We start from the raw sequence: 20,876 nt of genomic DNA on the forward strand, positions 1-20,876 counted from the left end.
ACAGACAAACTACCACAGGGGTGCTTAAGCATTTTTGAGGTCATGAACCACTATGAGAATCTGATCAAAGTTACAGACTCCCTTTCCTCAGAAAAATACAGATGCACATTTGCCTGGAATGTCAAAAGGTCCTATGGACCCCTGGAGTAGCCATAGACTGTGGATGCAGAGATGGTGACTTCTTGGAGAGGCAAAGGAATTAAAATACCGAACTTTCCAGTGAGATGCAAAGGCTTGGAAATGCTTAACGATCTGGGGATTTACTGCCCTGTTATGTTTCGGTTGTTTAGAGTCTGCATCCTCCAAAGAACAATGGAGGACAGTGTGTCTGATGGAGGAAGGGATTGTTTTCTATTACTGTCCAGAGAGAGCCGCCAACAAATGTGAGGATCGATGTGGTGAGGAAAGATAACCTTTGGAAACTGAATTAAATGCTCTTCATCCAGGAAGATGGCTCAGCGTAAAGACACGCTAAGTGAATAATCTCTGGAAATGAACAGGGCTATTAAATGAGGGTAAATGGTTTGCCACAGCCCCTCCAGTACAATGAGGCCCAATGGAGTGACAGGTGTTCTCAGCTGATGGGCCAAACAGGTTTAGCATCATATTAACTGTCCTAAAAGGCCAGGAGGAAGAGGGAAATGTTATGCTATTAAGCCATTAAAGTTAATAGGTTATGGACCTACTTAACAAGGCTTTTTTTGTGGGCAGGCAAAATGTCAGAGGAGGTTAAATGGAATTAGCAGCCTGGGGCACTTACCAGCATGTCCCAGGTGAAAGATAATCGTGCTAGGAGCAAAACTAAAGTTGGAGATATTGGCACCAATCCGAATCCACTGAATGATGGAGACATAAATGAAGATTAGACTGTGAAAGAGTTCTATTACAACATGAAATAGTTCTATACTGTGCCAGCATTAATCCAATAGTCAGCACCAGAGCTTCAAAGTCCACACACGCTAGAAAGACAGGGACTTTCCTAGGCGACAAGCACCCTATTCTGAGTCCTCAAGAACTGTCCCTTCTTCCTTCTGAAAGGCAGCACAGCTGCTGCTCTCAATTGGGCTTGGGTAACTCAAACCTGAGCATCATTTTCAATGATGGCAAACTCTTCTATTTTAAAAAGGGCAAGACCATGGAGCCAAAAGGTCAGAAGCTCCATTAATGAGGATGTGACTGACACTTCCACTAAGTTCTGCAGGGCTGGTACCAGGAGCTGCAGGCAGCGGGAACATGCTCTCACCCCAATACAAGAACACCCTCTCCCCAGGTCTGTTTATGAAAGCTTGTGGCATGCTTTCTAGATTTAATCACACTTAATTTTTTGTTGAAAAATCAACCAGATAATTTAAAACATAGGTAACTTGCCAAAAATACTATCTAAAATTTTGTTTTTTGTTTGGCAAAATCCTCTGAACTTTGAGGTTATGTACCTATGTTTATGATTTTCAGAGAAAGAAAGAAAAAATTTAAATTGGTTAAAATACATAAATTGAGTCTGGCATGGTGGTGCATGTATTTAATTCCAGTACTCTGGAGGCAGAGACAGGTGATCTCTGTGAGTTCAAGGCCAGCCTGGTCTACACAGCCAGTTCCAAGACAGTCTTTTTAAAAAAAAAAGTGTACCAGGTGTAGTGGTACGCACCTTTAATCCCAGCACTAGGGAGACAGAGGCAGAGGGATCTCTGAGTTACAAGTCAGCTTGGTCTATAGATAAAGTTTCAGGACAACCAGGGCAATACAGAGACACCTTGTCTCAAAAAAAAACCAACCAACCAACCAACCAAACAAACAAACAAAAAACCAAAACCAAACCAAACATACATGTATGTATATGTGTATATATGTATGTATATACACAACATACACAAATAAACATTACTATTAAAATTAGGAATTTCCTCCCTTTACAACCTCCAAGACTCCTCCTCAGAGGTGACTAACATTAATACAGTTTTAAAAACTTTTCCACAAAGAGGATTACACTAAACATACTCACCTACCACCTTGCCTGCCTCTTTCTGTTACACCTGCTGGCATCAGTGTACAGATCTATCATTCTGCTAACTGGCACACCGTTCCATTGTGTGGGCAGACTAATTAACACTGCTTCTAAGCGGACTTTCAGTTCATTCCGGTTTCATGCTCCCAGGAGATCTGGAATGCATGGCTTGTTCTCCATTCTTAAAGCTATCAACACTGGCCTCGATTTTTCCTTCTCCACACTTGATCTCATCTGAACACTCCCCCAGAGGACCTCAGACTGTACACTTCTGTCACTGTCAGAAGCTGCTGGAATTTTCTCAGGCTCCCTTCTTAATGGATGGGTTGATTTGGCTTGCCCCCCTCACCCCCACAGTGGGGAATTCTGGTTATTCTAAAACTTTCTGACTATTAGTTCAAGTCACAGCTGCTGGACCCCTCCAGAGCTGTCCTCAGGCCAGAGCACAAAGACTCTTTTGGAATGGCTCTATCTGTCTTCCTAGAGCCGGACACACTGCCCATGCTAATCACAGTGACTCACCAGCGCAAAGAGCAGGAGCAAGGGCGAGAGAATGAGGGCTGTGAACGTGTTGGACACCACCGTGGGGGGCCTCTTCTCAGGCTCTCGGAACAGGTGCTGCCAAGAGGAGACACACCAGCAAGTTTCAGAATGTGCCCTTCTCAGCAGGGGCTGCCTGTTTACCAGAGACCAAATGCCAACCACCGTGGAGAGGAAATGTCTCCCAGAAGTGAAGCCTTTGGTTGGTCTCTCTTCCTAGGGCATTATTTTGGTTCCAGACAGTATATCGCCAGCCTTTCTACTTCAAAGAATCACTGCCATTTAGAGGCTGGAGAACGCAGACCACCAAGGGCCACCTGGCTTGTGTCAAAAAGGAAGCTCAGGTCTAGGGATGGTTTGGATGTTATACCCAAGGACTCTGGACTTCAAAACACTTTTGGGTTCCTAGGTGATGGTTACTAGGTCAACTAACAGTAACTCCACCCCCACTTTAAAATTTAACAGGGCCTCATTACAGACAGTCCACCCTTACCTCACTCTTTTATTCCCAGCCATGGCTCTACAGATGGAATGAACAGACTTCCCTCATCAGCTCTGCATAACGTCTAGAGTTAAACCAGAAAGCTGGCTAGCACGCCTCTGAGACTCGATTCATCTTTTCCTGAGCAACCACTGAACTCTGAGCAGCTTACCTCAACAGCATGAGACTAATGGCATGTAAATCTTTGCCTCAGTTTCCCAGTAAAGAGATGGGAGTAGGGAGAGCCACCATCACTCTACTAGGCTTGTAAAAGATCCTGTGAGGAACAAGTGGTCTTAACATGTGTACTCCTATCCTTTCAAAATCTGTCCTTCTGTATAGAAACCATGGCCTCTTTTCCACTTGCCAATGATCAGCTGACAGCTCCGTGAGAAGGCAGCTCTGCTTGAGGCTCCAGTCCCTAAATTTTCACCTCGGCTCCTCTTTTCCTGACTCTGCTGTTAAGAGACTGTCAATGCTGTCTATAGGGGCTGCCGCCACCTGCTCCACCCAGGAGATCACCCAGCCTCCTTCATCGCCAGCTAATATTGCTTGGTGACTGTATTTTGCATTCCTAAACAATACCATGGATCATGACAAAGATTTAGAAAAAACCCTTCTACCCTGTTCCTTGGGCGCCTGTCCTCTATTTTATTGGTCGGAACTTATGATCCTCCTGCCTCCACCCCGCTGATGCTGGGATTACAGGTATGGACCACTACACCTGGCTATCGTCCATTATTTTAGCAGTGCAATGAGAAAGGGGCCTGTGTTTTCACACTTTACACCCGCTCACAAGTGGGCTCCATGCTACTACTATGACTGAATCTCACCACTGCAGAGCTGAGGAACATCTCACTTCCTTGACAACTGTGTGTTTACTCTATGAAGGTTTCAGAGATACTTCAGAGATTCAGCTGAAAGATGGGACTGCTAACTTGCCCCACCCACTTTCCAGAGAGGTAAAGTTCACACCATAAAGCACAATGCAAGCAGGCCAAAGGGCCAGAACCACTGCTCAGAAGTTTGCTGCTCTCTCCCTGGGTCCACCTCAACTCTGGGCTAAGTGGACAACATCTTTGAAATATACCTGAATTTCCTGCTTTGGGGTAAAAAGGTTCTGGGACAGGACGGTGGAGGGAGCTTCTTCTTCAGGGAACTTGATAACCACATCAGCCTGAAAAACAGGAATAGTTTTTAGAGGCACAGTGTGAGAAGAGAGTGAAAGCCCTGACTGAAAAGGCTCTCCGAGGTCTAGTCACTTCTCATCCATTAGCCGACATCAGAGGCAGTGAAAATCTCAAGATCAAACCTAGCAATTGCCCAAAGTGCCTTTTAGAGCAAGGATTCCAATTTCCCAGGACTATAGCGGGAAAGCCCACAGAGCTGCTTAATATGAAAACCCCAGCAGGTGGACCGGTGGCTACAGCTATAATCAGAAATAGCCAAGTGTCCCGGGAAGTGTGATTTAAGCACATAAAAAATGAAAATGCATTTTCGTACAAAAGTTTCTTCAAGTCCTGGAGAAGAAAGAAATCTTGAAAATAGTAGGAAAAAAGGCGCTGGCCCCCCTTCATCAAGCATGAAGACCAGCCCTATCTGACTGCTGTATCTGCCGTCTGCCATTTTCCCATCCTATCACTTCCTGCTCCTCCACCAGACTCAAGACTCAGAAAAACGAAGGTCTTCATCATCTCCCTGAGAGCACACCAAGTTTCTTTGGAAGCTGCTCCTCAACATGTGCTCCCAGATGCTATTCCAGGAAGCCCTGTGATGCTTCAATTCCTTGCTCCAAAGCAGTCTTTCAATGTTTCTGTCATCAGAACTATCAAAACAGCAAGGCATGTCACAGAAGAGCCGTGTAACCTGTAATATAATTTGTAACTACTGGACATTATTTATTAGCATTCTGCTCATCTACAATTCACCACTCACTGCCCGCTTCTTCCCCAGGCTATAACAGATCTCAAAGGCCAAGACCATATTTCTTCATTTATGTATCCCCCACAGTGCCTTGATGTAATAAGAAAACCTTTTTCCAATAGAGTATTATAGAAGTTCATGGAACATGTATATTTCATTCATTTGATCAATACTTATCAAGCATGCACTAGACGCTAAGCCACAGTGTGTAACCCTCTGTATAGCAGAACACAGGGCCTCACAGCAACCCTCACCTGCACACCTATCACACACATACCACGTTCCAGAGGATTGGGTTCTTCAAAGTGGCATCTCCGATGATTAAGTAGAGTGTGTAGGTGCCAGAGGCAGAGTCAAACTCAATCTTTCTTTCAGAGGTGTCTAGTTCAAACTTATAAACATTCTTGTTATCTGGCTCCGCAACAAACACCACTTCCTGGCCAGTCTTCTGGTTATGAAGTCGAACAAATGTCTAGAGAGAAGGAGAAAACCACCTTCCATTGGACCATCTCAGAACTCCCTGTGGGCCCAACACTGAATCAACCAAGAACAGAGTGCTACTCTTTTGTCATAGTGAGAACTCTGACCTGCTCCTGAGGAGAGGGAGCAGCCATCCCACCCTAGTTCCTACCCTGGAGACAATGTTTTGCTTGAACAAGGAGAGAGACTGAACTTAGGGGTCCAGCCAATGCTCAGAGACTGGGAGGCTGAAGACCCAGTTTGTGGTCATTTGCCCTCTCCTGCTGCAGTCCCTTCCTGCCACTTAGCTGTCCAATTAACTTCTCCAGCAGAGGGGGAAGAGAAGGCAGCTGAGGCGGAACTGCAGGAGGCTCACTTTAATTTCCTAGTGTTTCCAGTTCAAGATGCAGCAGTGATGCTCTGCTGTCATAACAAGGCAGAGTTCTAATGGAACAGAGCAGCCTGGTGTCACAGAGCCTGGCCCTGAAGACAGTGACATGGTTCCATTACTTAGTAGCTGAGTAAATTACTTAACCTTCTTGTGACCTGACTTCTCTGTCTTTAAGGCAAAAAAAACCATCAACTTCTTGGGGGGCATTTGTGTAAAAAAGATTTTGTAATAACGTATGCAAAGCATGTGGTGCTGTGCCTGGGGAGTAAGAGTCACCAACAACCAAGCAACCGTGGCTACCCAGCCTTAGTACAGTGTGTCTGGGTTTCATAAGGTCTTATGTCAACATGTGTTAGAACTGCAACAAAATTTAGTATCTACGCAAGGCTTTCCTTTCAAGGGCTTCAAGAGAAAGAATCCAGCAAGACAAGTGGCTGGCTACAATTTATGGGTTTTAAGGTAAGAGCATGAAACAAGCTGCCACAGTGACCCAGCTAGAGCTGGACCTAAGCACAAAGCATAAATCTCCTCTGTGGTTCCACACATCAGATTACTACTGGAGCAAGGGAGGCCGCAGTGCAGAGCATCCTACTGCAGCAAGCAGCCTTGTCCAGAGGTGGGCAGAGGATGCATACCTTCCACCCATACTGCCATACTCATCTTCAAGATGTCAAATCTATGGGAGAGGCCACTGAATCAGACACAGAAAGAACCTGGGAGAATCCAGACACAGCCTCATTTCCATACATTTTCTTGCCCTACCCTTAGCCCTCCCAATTTAGTCTTCTGATGCTCTTCATTTTTTTCTTGGTGCTATGTGGTTGGCAAATGTCCTTCTAGGAGAAAACTAGAAAATGCTGACAGGCTGAAGTTTTTTTTTTTTTTTTTTTGGTTTTTCAAGACAGGGTTTCTCTGTGTAGCCCTGGCTGTCCTGGAACTTGCTAAGTAAATCAGGCTAGCCTAGAACTCAGAGATCAGCCTGCCTCTGCCCCCTAGGTCCTGGGATTAAAGGCATACATCACCACTACTTGGCAAGAGAGGCTAAAGTTCTTAAAAGTCAGTATGGGCACAGGCCCTGGCTAAGCTGCCTGGAGCTTGGGGAGTGAAGAGGGGGAGAAACAGCAGCCAGGACTGTGGCCCTAGGGTGCACAAGAAACAGGGTCTGCAGGTAAACCCACGTCGGTGGTCCACCAGGTCTTGCTAACCCATCAGTGCAGTGCACCAAACAAAGCCCATTTTGACCATGTTTTTCAGCACTCAAAATATTTACCTAAAATTCCCTCTGTACAATACCTAACCATGTATGTGACAGAGTCAAGAACAGCTCTTGTGGACTGAGAGGGACAAGAGAGACTGGAAGCTGGGGAGAACAAGGGTATTCCTGGGGAAATGGTTTAACAACCTTTAAGTTCCTTTTAAAAATCTTCTTTATTGTTCTATGTGAGAGAGAATGATGTATGCATGGGAACGCTGGCACCATGTGTTTGGAGGTCAGAGGTCAACTTTGTGCAGTTATTTTTCTTCCAGATTTACATGGGTTCTGGAATGAACCTCAATTTGACAGGCTTATGTAGCAAGAGCCTCTACCCACTAAGCAATCTCACTGTCCCTCTTAGAAGTTCCTTTAAGTCCTGAGTTTAAATTCTAAGCACTGAAATTTTTTACATTAAAAACACACTTTTTTGGTTTTGGTTTTTCAAGACAAATTTTGGTTTTTCTCTATGTAGCTCTGGCTGTTTTAGAACTCACAGAGATCCATCTGCTTCTGCCTCCCAAGTGCTGGGATTAAAGGCCTATGCTACTACCACCTGGCTAGAAGTAGTACATGGTCTTTAACAAGGCTTCGTATGCCGTAGTGGAAGAACCATCTCCACCAGCACATGGATGCGGCAGAGCTGAACAGAATATGGGAGAAAAGCAGTTATTTACAAATGGGAAGAGGGGTTGGGAAGACGGGTAAGGCGTTGATGCGAAAGCCAGAGGACTGTAACTCAGATCCCCGGAACCCTCGGGAAAGCCAGGTGGGCATGACGATCTACCTGTAATACTAGCAGGAAATCCCTAGAGTGAGCCAGTGAGGTAAGCAGCTGAAGCAGCGAGCTCCAGGTTTGGTGAGAGACCCTGCCTCAGTATATCAAGTGGAGAGTAATAGAGGAAGACACTCAACACCAATCTTGAGCCTCCACATGTACCTGCACACACATGTGAACATACATACACACACCGAAGAGGGGAAGTGGAATGACCAAGTTCCAGGATTACAAATAAAATTATAAGTACTTAAACAATATGAAGGGATGGCTCAATGGTTACACCCACATAGGGGCTTACATTGGTCTGTAATCACTGTTTCAGGCAATCTGATGCTCTCTTCTAGCCTCCACAGGCACCGGGCACATGTGGTGTACATACATACATGAAGGCAAAATACTTATACATAGAAAACTAAAAATAAATAAATAAATAAATAAAATACATAATGCGCTCTGTTTTTATAATGTAAAATAGGCATAAATTTGAAAAGGTATTTTTCAGAGTCCCACAATAGAAAATCTACTTTGGCAAGAACAAAAAAATTTTTTCTTTTTTTCTTTTTTGACTAAGTATTCCATTTTTTCAAAATTGTTTCAAGCCAGACAGTGGTGGCATACATGTTTGATCCCAACATTTGGGAAGCAAAGCAGATCTCTGAGTTCCACGACAGCCAGGGATATACAGAGAACTCCTGTCTTTGAAACAAATAAAACAACCCCCCCAAAAAAAAATTGTTTCAAAGTATTACTTTTTTAAAAAATTAAAACCCTCTCAAGTGTTAATCTGCCTTAGAAAATCTTGTAAATAATACTTTTTAAAATTTATTTCATTTTCTGTATTTAAGTGTTTTGCCCGTGACTAAGAAAGCCAACCACCTGAGTACCTAAGTCTGTGGAGACTTGAAGGGGGTGCTGGAGCTCCTAGAACTGGTGTCACAGACAGTTTAACAGCCACGTGTGTAGGTGCAGGGAGCTAGACCCCGCTTCTCTCTCCAGCTCCCCACCCCCACTCTTTTGGGACTGCAGGGAAGTGCTCTATCACTAAGCTCAATCCCGGCCCTTTTCTGCCTTTTATTTTAACTGTCTCACGAATCTGCCAGGCTTGTCTTGAACTCTCTTGATGGCCTAGGAAAGCCTTGAACTTATCTTCCTGCCTCAGCTAACCCAAGCTGCTAGTAATGATTATAGGTCTGAGCCACTGAATTCAGGTAATCTCTCTCTCTCTCTTTCTTTCTTTCTTTTTTTTTTTTAAAGGCATGTTTACTTTAATGGGTCACAATCACTACAATGGGAGTAGTGTGTCACATGAGACAAGCCGAGGGACTGAGGGTGCCGTCAGGCTCTGAAAGCAGGAATGTGGTATTTGCTAGCATCTTCGTCAGAGTACCACTATTCTGGTGTACATTTGATTTCTGGATGGAAGAACAGCAGAAGAACAGCAGGGCCCTCTTCCTGACCTGGTGAGGGGTGAGCTCTGCACCAGTGTTCACATCCACCAACTGGAAGAACAGGGCAAAGTTCTGATGGCTATCCGCGATGAAGGTACCCTTGGCTTTGGCTGGGTAGGTCACCCTGAAAGAGATATTATACAGTCAGACTTCTGATAGGGTTTCCTTGTCTAAGTACAGGCATTACTGCCCAACTGTCCCTGTCCCATTTTACCACTTCCATGGAATGTACAGAAATATCTGTGGCCTAGAGGCAAAGTCAATCAATAAAGCTGGACTGAAGAGATATTTTCTTATCTTTTCTTTTTTTATGGTGCTGGAGCTAGAACTCACAAGGTAGACCAGAAAGCTAGACCAGACCACTAAACTACAATCTCAGCCTCAGGCCAGGACTGAGAAAAGCAGAGAAAACTTTAATCAGGGTCTGGGGAAAATGCTCTGTGAGAATGTGTACCTCCAGGCCTTCACTTCAACGATCCATGCTCTTAACTGGCCCAGCTCAGGTGCAGGGAGCCTGTGTGCACTGCTGCGGGGCTGGCAGGATGCAGAGGGGCAGTCATGGATCGATGCCAGCAGCAGTGAGGTTCATAGATGAGCAGAGGGGGGTGCGCAAAGGAAAGAAGGGAATGTTGAACTCTATTTATGCTTTGTTTCTTGGGCTGTTTCAATTTCTTTTTCTGCCATGAAATTGGGTTTTAAAAGTAATTTTCTCGAAGGTAGACTCACTTGTGGGGAAAGCTGTTTCCCATAGCTATCCCCTGGGACTGAAGAGAAAGATAACCACGGGATCAACAAGTCAAATGAGTTCAGAGCTCACTCCTGGCTTTGTTTGATACTCTGCGTTTACATTTACTCATCAGGACCAACTCTAGAGAATTAACTTTGCAAACCACCCTTACAGACATTATTTTAGTGCATTCTCAAATAGTGCTCATAGCTCCACTGTCACTATGGCAACAACCAAGTCAGGGACAGAAAGTCCAGCTCTACATGACTTATAAGGATTCAGTCTGGCTTAAAGCATTCCCTGCCTTTAAAACAGCTTCAGGGTTCATCTATCTGCCTCTATAGCCACTCCACGGAAGTGAAGCTGAGATCTGAACTACATCTGAGATACAGACAAGCTCCTCCCCACTCCTTCCCCCAAATCGGGATCTAGGTGATGCTGACAAAGGTCTTCAGCAGGCATCCCAGCCAACTCTGATCGAATGTTAACGGCTAATGCTCACTTCGGCACCAGCACCATGTATACTAAAAACTGGTCACATACAGAGAGAGAGAGAGAGAAGATTAGCACGGCCCTTGTGCAAAGATAACATGACACACATGCTTACGCTAAAAAACATTAATGGTTACCTAGGAGGTTGCATTAAAAAACAAAAACAAAAAGTGCTTGGGTTCAGCAGGGGCAAGCACTGTGGCCCATTAGTGGTGCTTTCTGTGGGTCCGGAAGGGAAACGGGAGTTTCAGAGCTTCCAAGGTCTAAACTTTTCCAAGTTTTTTTCCACTGGCCACAATTTCCATGAGGCCACACCAAGAGCTAATTCAGGAATCTGATGATAGGGTGGCAGTAAAATACAAATGAATCCACTGTTTCCTCTTTTGAGACTGATTCCTTACTAGAAACAAATGTTATTTGAACTAAATAATGTGAATTTATTGGACTCCAGATTTAGAGTCTGAGGTAACAAGAGCTGGCTCATGAACTAAACACTAGTAAAACAAATCTCCAAGTCTGCTTACATGCCCACCAGAATAAAGCAAAACCACTGGAATTGCAGTCTCATGAATTTAGGATAGGATGGGGTCACTACCAATAAGGAAATGCTGCCTGGAGGGGCACAGGGCCTAGTTTTGTTCTTTCCAGCTCTGAATCCTGGAGCTCCCCAGTGCCTAGGTGACATCCAACTTACCGGGTAGTTTTGGGTGCAATGCTCTGATCCTTGTCCACAGTGGAAAGGTCAACATTTGTGATGCCAACTTCAGTGGAAATCTTGACTCTAAGCTATAGCAAAACATAGAAGACATTCATCAAGTCAACTGGTGGGTATGAGAAGAGCTACCACGTACATCTAAAGTCTGTGTGTGGGTGTGTGTGGGTGAGTGGGTGCATGCATGCATGTGCATGTAATGGAATCCAGGATCTCCTGCATTGGTAGGTAAGGACCACCACTAAGTTATATCCACAGACCTATATTTTCTTCTTCCTTCCTTTCTTTTTAAGACAGTCTCATGTGGCCGGGTCAGCCTTGAACTGTGTAGCCAAGGATGACCTTGCACTTGTGACCTTTCTGCTTCCACCTCCTAAATGCCTGAAGTAGAAGGGCATGCCACCACATTTGGTTTTATGTGGATTGAGGCTAGGGTTTTCTGCAAAAATGGCAAGTACTCTACTAGCTGAGCTGTACCCCTGCCTTAAAACATCCTTATCTTAAAAGTGAATAAAGGCAGCAAAAAAATTCTAGGATAAAAGTCTTCAGTAAAAGCAACCTACCAGGCCAGATGGCATTTCTCACCACTCCCATCCCGAGCCCTAAAAGGTGAGATCTTGGCTACTGTGCCTACCTCATTTCCCTGGCTTTGATATATATTTTAAAAGGAGTAAAAAGGGAGTAAGGATTAAAAAAAAAAATCTTTTAAAATGTATCCTTTAAAATAAATAAGGGGCTGGGTGGTGGTGGCACATGCCTTTAATCCCAGCACTCGAGAGGCAAAGACTGGCGGATCTCTGTGAGTTCGAGGCCAGCCTGGTCTATATAGTTCCAGGATAGCCAGGGCTACATGGAGAAACCCTGTCATTAAAACAAACAAACAAACAAACAAAAAACCCCCCCCAAAAAAACCCCAAATACATTAATAAATAAGGGAGAATCCTTACACAGCAATGTTAAAATAATTCATGCCAGTAAGTACTACCAACAGCAAAGATTTAGTATTTACTCAGCAAAGGTACTGACTTTGTAAAGCCACGTCAATCTGCACAACAGGGAGGTAGTGCTGTTTCAGATGAGGAAATCATCATGCTCAGGCACTCAAAATCCACGCGCTGAGCTTCCTCCCCATTGGCCTCTGGCCTCCTACTAATACTTTATCTGTGCCACTGAGTAACCCTTTCCACACAGACAGAAGATGCCATGGTAGCTCTCCATACTGTTCATCAAGCAGTGCCCATTCTCTACTGTACGAGTGTCAGCACACTATGGCTTCTGTCACCTCTGGAGTCTCAGAGGGGCACATGGTTTACTCTGACCAATGAAATGTGAGCAGAAGTGGACTGTATTATTTCTTTGTGGAAGCCTTAAGAATCATGGACACAGACAACGTGCAGACACAGGCTTGCTCCTTTAGGCAAGTTTCCTGAGTAAGGATGAAATGAAGCAGGGTGTCCAACTAACTCACTAAAGACACCAGTCATAGGCAAAAAAGAAACCTTGGCTGTTTTAAGTCAGAGAGATCTGGAGTCTGTTCTAAGTGTAAGCCAGACAGACCGTACTGGCTCTTCCTTTATAAACATTTCCAAAAAGAGGAGCTAGCTAATGCCAGGAAATAAGAAAATTTAAAATTAGGTCAAAATAAATGTAAATATCCAAAAGAGATGGAAAACACGTTAAAAAGTCTATTCACTGGAGATATTCCAGTTAAAAATCTAAGTCTGAATGTGTAAATTATGCAAACCCAAAGCACATTTATGTTCAAACGTATCTGTGAGCCTTCCAAACACAATAGGCTTTGAGTGTGACTCAGAGAGGTCCTAGGCAGACCCAGCGGCTTCGTCTGCGTGTCAAGACCAAGGGACAGAGAGTGGCCTGTGCAAATAATGAGAGGGCAGCCTTGACATTCCCAAGATGCCACATCAAGATACGATGGCAGCAAATCAAAGCCAAAGAAGGGAAATCAAACTAACCCTTCTTAGTAGTCTTCTCTCCTGCTTCAATAAGAACTGTTGTGTGACAGCAGCCTCAATCACCTGCCTGAAGAGTCTTCTATCTTCTTAAAAAAACTTTTGAATGTGAAAGATTTCTCAGAAGCTGTAGGACGTTACCTCTACTTGTGTATATACAACCATTTACTGGCAGAATTGTATTTGGCATCACTGCCTGGCAACGAGCTAGGCTGGGTAGTTATGGCAGCAGAGGAAGGAGCTGCAGGCCATCAGCTGGAACAGGCCAGCCATGGAAAGAACCAAAAGCCTCCACAGGCCTCACCAGTCACAGGGTTCAGAACTTGAGCAAGCTTTCCTATGCGCAGTCAGGCCCAGAGAGGTTCTTGGCAATTTCTTCAAGACAGGGTGTCTCTGTGTCACAGCCCTGGCTGTCTGGGAACTCGCTCTGTAGCCCAGGCTGCCCTCTAACTCTGAGATCCGCCTGCCTCTGCCTCCTGAGTGCTGGGACTAAAGGCGTGCGCCACCATCTCGCGGCAAATAATATACCTCTTTTTATCAAATGATCCCTCCCCTGCTCATAAAAAAGAACATGTTTAGTTGTTCCCCACCTCAATGGTTACTTTTTAAAAAAGAGCTATTTTGCCAGGTGGTGAGTTCGAGGACAGCCTGATCTACAGAGTGAGTTCCAGGACAGCCAGGGCTACACAGAGAAACCCTGTCTCAAAAAAACAAAAAATAAAAACAAAAACCAACCAACCAAATAAAAAGATTTATTTTTATCATGTTAAATATGTGTATGTGTCTGAATGTGGGTGTGTACACATGAGTACGGGTGTCTGTGGAGGACAGAGACATCAGATTCCCTAGAGCTGGAGTTACAGGCAGCTGTGAACTGTCTGATGTGGGTGCTGGGAACTGAACTCAGGTCTTCCGGAAGAGAAGCAGGTACTCTTAACCACTGAGTCATTTCTCCAGCTTCATCTTTTACTTTTTCTTAGCACTCAAGAAACTACTAGTGATAGTTTTCTTAAGAAGGACTGAATTGAGAGAATGGGGCAGGGGAAGACTCATTCATTATAACTTTTCTGTACTTTGAAAACAAGCACATATTTCACATGTATATTTAACTCCTGTTTTTTAAATACTAGGATAATCTGGACAATGTGGGTCATATACAGTCTTTTTGTTTGTTTTTCCAACACAGGTTTTCTCTGTGTAGCCCTGGTTGTCCTGAACTTGCTCAGAAGACCAGGCTGTCCTGGAACTCAGAGATCCACCTGCCTCTGCCTCCTGAGTGATGGATTAAAAGCATACACCACCACCTTCCAGCTCTATACACATTATTTTTAAATTTAAAAAATTCCCAAAATTTTGATCATATTTTTCCCTTCTCCCAACTCTTCCTCTCCACTTCCCTACCCACCCAACTTCCTGTTGTTTCTTTCTCTCAAAACAAGCAGAAACAGAAACAAAACAAAGACATGAAAAAATGGGAGGGGACTTGTAGGGAGGAGTTGACAAGGATGGGAGGGGCTAAGAGGGTGGGGGTAAATGTAATAAGAATGCATTATATACATATATGAAATTGTCAAAGGGTAAATTTTTTTTTTTTTTTTTGAGCTGAGGATCGAACCCAGGGCCTTTGCTCTACCACTGAGCTAAATCCCCAACCCGGGTAAATTTAAAAATAAAGCATCACCCAATAAATATATTCAAAACAATTATTTTACTCTCAGCAGATGAAGGCAGATAAATGGATGTTTAAGGATCATATAAGGCTCTTCAGAGTATCCAGAACATAGCAATAAGAAAGTCACCACATTTCTTAACCATGAGGAGTAACACGCCATCAACGCCTGCTCATTGAGATCCCACTGAATGTCTATCTGAAGGAACCACCACGAGCATTCCCAGACTATATGGACACATGGAATGCACACAAGGGCAAACTAGTGAACTTGAGTAATTTTGGTTTGTTTTCCTATTTTAAAAAGCTGCCAAATAACAAGCTCCCTTTCTTCACAGAAACACTGCAGGGCTGTTAGCGAGCGGAGAGCAGTCTAAAACAAATCTTTTCGCTCCTAAAATCTCACTACAAATGGAACTCTGGAAACACTCAAAAGAAAAGCATTCCGTGCCATCCTTTTACAGCAAGCTGTACAATAAAGACCATAGCTTTCTCAGGCTTGCTTTAAGTGTGTGGTGTAGGGTTCCTGTTGGTTAGCTCTTCCTTCAAACCAGTGCTAGGGGGTCAGTCTCAAAAGGAAAGGGGCTGTGTGCCACTGGAATCAGCTGGGCCCGCTTCACACAGGAGCAAACTTTGGTTGTTTGAACTATATACCACATACATCCCCCACAAATGTTCCAACACCAGGAAATGTGGTCTTTCTGCTGAGAGTAGTTAACTCCCCGTTTGGCTTATTACTGTCAAAAATGATAGTGCGTTAGGGGCAATTAATGCTAATGAGAGCTTCCAAAATCCATGCTTCCCCTGACAGCCAGTCCGATGTCAATGGTGCTATTACAAACTTCTATACAAAACCACCACAAATGCATGCTGACCAACGTTGGCATCTCTAAAGGGGGGAAAACAGGACTTGCTGACCTGCAATTACTGAAATTACACAGTCAAGCTGCACATATAGCAAAAGAAATCAAAGTACATGTATACACATGGACACACACCAAGTTCTCACGTGATAAAGTGGGAGAGAAATTTTTTCCTGCTTATGTCATCCCTGGGAAGAGGAAGGACAATAAATGGCCTCAATAAGGGATGAAGAGTGGATGATTGCTGCATGAACAGCTATTAGACAATTCTGCTATTTTGTGCTCAGTTTTTCCAACAACTATAAAAACACTTGGACAAACACCAGACCTGACATTATAAGAGGCCAAGCTGTTATAATAACCCATAGGGTAGTACTGGCATACAGACAAAAATAGATCAATAGGATTGAATTTTTGGGTCCAAAAATTAATCCTTAAACTTATGGCCAATTGAGTCCTGACAATGTCGAGAAAATTCAGCGGGCAATAATAGTCTGCCACAAACAGTGCTGGGACAACTGGTATCCATATCCAAAGGAAAGGGGTTAGGCATACACAAAACCATTTCAAAACACATCAGTGACCTAAGTCTAAGAGTTTTTGGAATTATAAAACTCTTATTAAGAAACATTTCTATGATCTTAATTTAAGAAATTATTTCTTTAATAGTATCTAAATAAAAAATAAACAAACAAATAAACAAATAAACAAAATAGAAGACAGATAAATAAATTAAAATATTTGCATTTAAAAAGCTAGTCTCAAGAAAATACGAAGACAACTTAAAGACTGGGAGAAAATATCTGTAAAACATGCCTCTGGGGGCTGGGGATGTAGCTCAGCGGTAGAGTACTTGCCTAGCAAGCACAAGGCCCTGGGTTCGATCTCTGGCAAAAAAACAAAACAACAACAACAAAGAACCCATGCATCTGAAAAGGGAATTATAGGTGTATATATATATAAAGAAGTCTTCTAAATCAAACATTTAAAAGAGAAACAAATGGAAATAAGAGTTACTCAGGGGTGGAGGTAGAGGCTGGAGAGATGGCTCTGCACTTAAGAGCACCTGGGCTTGGTTATTAGCACCTACGTATCACTCACTGACAACCATCCCTAGCTCCAGTTTCTGGGGATCCAATGCCGTCTTCTGGACTCCGGGGGTACCAGACATACTTGGTACACTTAGCTAAATGCAGGCAAAACACTAATATACATAAAAATAAATCTTCGAAACAAAGAGGGTGGGGAATAAAGACAAACCCCTTATAGAGCCTCATTAGGTAGCCCAGGCTAGCTTTGAAGTCATGATGCTCCTGCCTCTATCTACCTCCTGAGCAGCATAAGTCAGCACACCTGGCTTATATATTTGTTTTGTTTAGTCTTAAATCAATAAGCAAAGTATCTACATAGACATTTCTTCCAGGAAGATACACAAATACAGCTGGCAATGGTGGTGCATGCCTTTAATCCTAGCACTTAGGAGGCAGAGGCAGGCAGAGCTTTGTGAGCTGTGAGTTCGTGGCCAGCCTGGTCTACAGAGTGAGTTCCAGGACAGCCAGGGCTACACAGAGAAATCCTGCCTCAAAAAACCAAACCAAACCAAACCAAAAAGAACAAAAAAATTATGGCAAGCATGCAGAGAAACTACAACCTTCAACGAAAGCTGGCTGGAATTGGACATGGTGTTCCTGCTCTGATCCTCCAAGGTAGGCATGGAGCTACCACGTAACCTAGCAATTCTTTTCCCAAACAAACTTTGAACAAATGTTTCAATAGAAACTTACACATGAATGTTTACAGCAGCATTATTTGTAAGAGCCAAAAAGTGAAAATACCCATGCTCAGAATATGTGAGGCCCTGGACTCAATGATTCCTAGCATGCACAAACAGTATAAAGCACAAGTATCAAATATAAATAAACAACATGTTTGTCAGACATAGAAATAAACAAAGTACTTAAGCATGCTAAATCACAGATAATTCTAAAAATACTGCACTAAGTGAGAAAAAAATCTAAAGGCAGAAGTTAACATATTGTGTGATTGCAACCATATGAGCATCCTGAAGAGGCTGACCACAGAAAAAGTCATGTGTGGATGCTGGGCTGAAGCAGGAGAGATGGGAGAGCAGCTGCCAACGACAGAAGTCTGACTTTTAGGATAGTAGGTGTTCTAGAATAGTCAGGAGTGATGGTTATAGTTAAACAACCCTAAATATACCAAGAATATCTAATTACATACTTTCAATGAGTAAATTTCATGAGATTATAAATTACATCTCAATAAAGTCACAAAGAGAGCACGCGAGGGCATGCACCAAGGCTCGCCTTTGCAGATCACTGCACGGCAGCCTTTCTAAGCACCCGAGAAGGAAAAACATTCCTTTTCTTTTTCTAAGTGGTCTAAGATAGAAACTAAACACTGGCTGATTAAGATTTGGCTTCTACCACATGAAGTTCCTAGCCCAAAGAAAAGGCAACACATATAGAAAACAATGGTGATATAATGTGTTTGGTGCAATTACCAAGAGGATATAAATACTAGAGCAAGAACAAATTACAGTATATTGAAGCTATCAGGAGAAAAGTGCTCTGAAAAGTGCTGGAAGAAAACATTAGAGGACTTTCTGTCCCCCGGGGTACTATAAGAATTTTTCTTAAACAAAACAAAACAAAACAAAACAAATTACTCCAGGCAGTGGTGGCGCACGCCTTTAATCCCAGCACTCGGGAGGCAGAGCCAGGCGGATCTCTGTGAGTTCGAGGCCAGCCTGGTCTACAGAGTGAGATCCAGGACAGGCACCAAAACTACACAGAGAAATCATATCTCTGAAAACAAAACACACACACACACACACACACACACACACACACACACACACACACACACAAAGGAAAAAAGAAAAACCAAAAAACCAAAACCAAAACAAAACACCCAACTAATTACATTTATTTATTTGTGTGTGTGTGAGTATGGATGTGCATGCCATGGCAAATATGTGGAGGTCACAAGACAACTTGTGCGCGCGCGCACGCACACACATGCACACACCTGCAGAGATAGGTGGATCCTAGGAAACCCAGTAGATGGCCACCCAGCCAAGCCAAGCCAAAAAGGCAAGCTCCAGATTCAGTGAGAGACACTGTCTTAAATGACAGAGAGATGGAGAGTGATAAAGACACTTGATGTGGATTTCTGGTCTCTATACACACACACATGTGAGCACATCTGCATACAGTGTACACATGTGTAGGCACCAAACACACACTACAAAAAAAATCCTACCCCATAATCTAGAAAAAAGCTTTAAAATATGTATGTATCAAGAGGCCATAAAATACTTCTGAGAAGAAACCTGAAGCTCACAACTAAGGCTTAGTGTCTAGAACATACACTACTCTTTAAAGCCAGTAAGAGAAGAAGGCCAATAAACTATCAGAACAGACGAATGATTCATATGGAGGAAACAGAGCTGCCCAACGACCACGAGGACAGTGCTCAACCTCGCACCGCATCAGAGAAAAACATCACACGGCAACACGACACGACCTATCATAACCATGTGTAGCACCGATGTTGGTGAGAAATCAGAGTGAGGTGTGCAGGTGCTGGAGAACGACTAGAAACGAAATGAAGGAAGGGAAGAGCCAAGTATGAGCCTCGCCATGGAGCTAGAAAGCCATTCCCAAGACACAAGACCAAGGCTGCAAGGAAGGCAAGAGTTTTCTCTATGATGTGTTATGTTGCAAATACGGTCTCTTAGAGAAAACTGATGAAAAATATTCTGAAATTGAAAAGTTCAAGATACACAGTAAATTAATTTCTAGCCAAACTATGTTCTCCTGAGTTGATCAGATCAGCTGTCTCGTGCCCAAAAGGTCAGACATGAGGCAGTGACTGGAGTTCCAGAAAACATCTTCCTTTCTGCCAAACTTCAAAACAAGTATCTAACCGGTAAGGAGGGCCTGCTTTTGAAAAGGTCAAACCTTCTGGCTGCCTATTCTTTTTATTTAAAGAAAATGTCAAAGGTGTCTAGCTGAGCATATCTTCAAAGGCAAAATTAGGATGGCAGGCAATCAAAACCAGTGACTGCGAGACCCTGACCAGTGGTCCAACAGACATCCATAACACACTACAAGCCGCGCTATAAACTCGCTGCAGAAATAAACGGAGGGAAGGCAGGTTCTCCTCCTTCCAGGACTCCAGTGAATGAATATAGGCGAGATGAAAGGAAGAAGATCGAAAGAGTGTGCGGCCCTCGCTTCTAACCCCAGAACAGAGGCAAAGACAGGAGGAGGTTCAAAAGGTCAAGGTCACCTTCCCCTGGGCACAACAGACGGCAACATATACCAGATAACTGAGGCTTCATGCCTTGGTTATTTAGATATATTCATGTGGCAATAGGGACGACAAGGAAAGCACCTACCTCTACAGTGTTTGCAACGTAACGGCTGTCACCGTCAACTCGGACGGAGAAGTCATAGTAGCCACTGGACAGTTTCACATTCTTGAAGTTTAGCTCAAAAACATCCCTGTTGGGAACGACAGCAAAGTCAGCAAGAACTCAAGAGAAGTCCTGAGTGTATCACATTGGCTACCAAGTATCTCCTTGCTACAGTCCAGGGCTACTCCCTTCCTTGCTGTCTCCCTGTACCACTCAGCAGTCTCCAGCTCAGCCACAAGTGAGTGGGGAAATTAAAAATCATCCAGGATCACCCATGTCCTAATGTACAGTGTTCTTTGCTTCCCTCCTGGGCCTCAAAGTCCAGCCCTGTAGTGCCTTCTTACAATGGAAGGTACTACAGGCAGGTCGGCCAGTCTGACTCCATTCCACTCTCTGTGGTCATTTTCTGTGTGGGGGTAGAATCCAGGCCCAGGGCATGCCGCACAGTGCTCTACCACTGAGCCTCAGATATGCTGACCAACAAAACCACTCAAGGAAACAGTCCAAATGTCCAAAGTTGTTGGTGTAGGGGAGTAGAGCTGTGTGTAATTTTTTTATATTCTGTTTTTGAATTTATCAAAAAGCATGTTGTTTTTATTTTATAAATTAATAATCCTCTATTTCAAACAGAAGAAAGGTGGAGAGTCCCTATAATCATGCAGAAAGATTCCAATGACTTTTACTGTCACACCAAACCATCTCCTCTAGAGACAAGTTCACTT

The 20,876-nt window shown here is 43.6% G+C and overlaps 1 protein-coding gene across 3 annotated transcripts in view; it reads right to left on the bottom strand.

The window, feature by feature from the left end:
* Positions 1 to 20,876, bottom strand: part of Rpn2 (ribophorin II) — a 50,967-nt gene that overhangs the window by 4,921 nt on the left and 25,170 nt on the right. For all 3 annotated transcript variants that reach the window (XM_036186192.1, XM_036186191.1, XM_036186193.1), the window contains 7 exons: positions 20,137 to 20,242; positions 11,191 to 11,282; positions 9,287 to 9,401; positions 5,224 to 5,418; positions 4,114 to 4,200; positions 2,525 to 2,620; positions 761 to 836 (listed from right to left, as the gene is read on the bottom strand). In XM_036186192.1, coding sequence (XP_036042085.1) covers positions 761 to 836; positions 2,525 to 2,620; positions 4,114 to 4,200; positions 5,224 to 5,418; positions 9,287 to 9,401; positions 11,191 to 11,282; positions 20,137 to 20,242 — 767 coding nt within the window. The remainder of the gene's footprint in view (positions 1 to 760; positions 837 to 2,524; positions 2,621 to 4,113; positions 4,201 to 5,223; positions 5,419 to 9,286; positions 9,402 to 11,190; positions 11,283 to 20,136; positions 20,243 to 20,876) is intronic.

This window comes from Onychomys torridus, chromosome 4 (genome assembly GCF_903995425.1).
Source record: "Onychomys torridus chromosome 4, mOncTor1.1, whole genome shotgun sequence".
Lineage (NCBI taxonomy): Eukaryota > Metazoa > Chordata > Mammalia > Rodentia > Cricetidae > Onychomys > Onychomys torridus.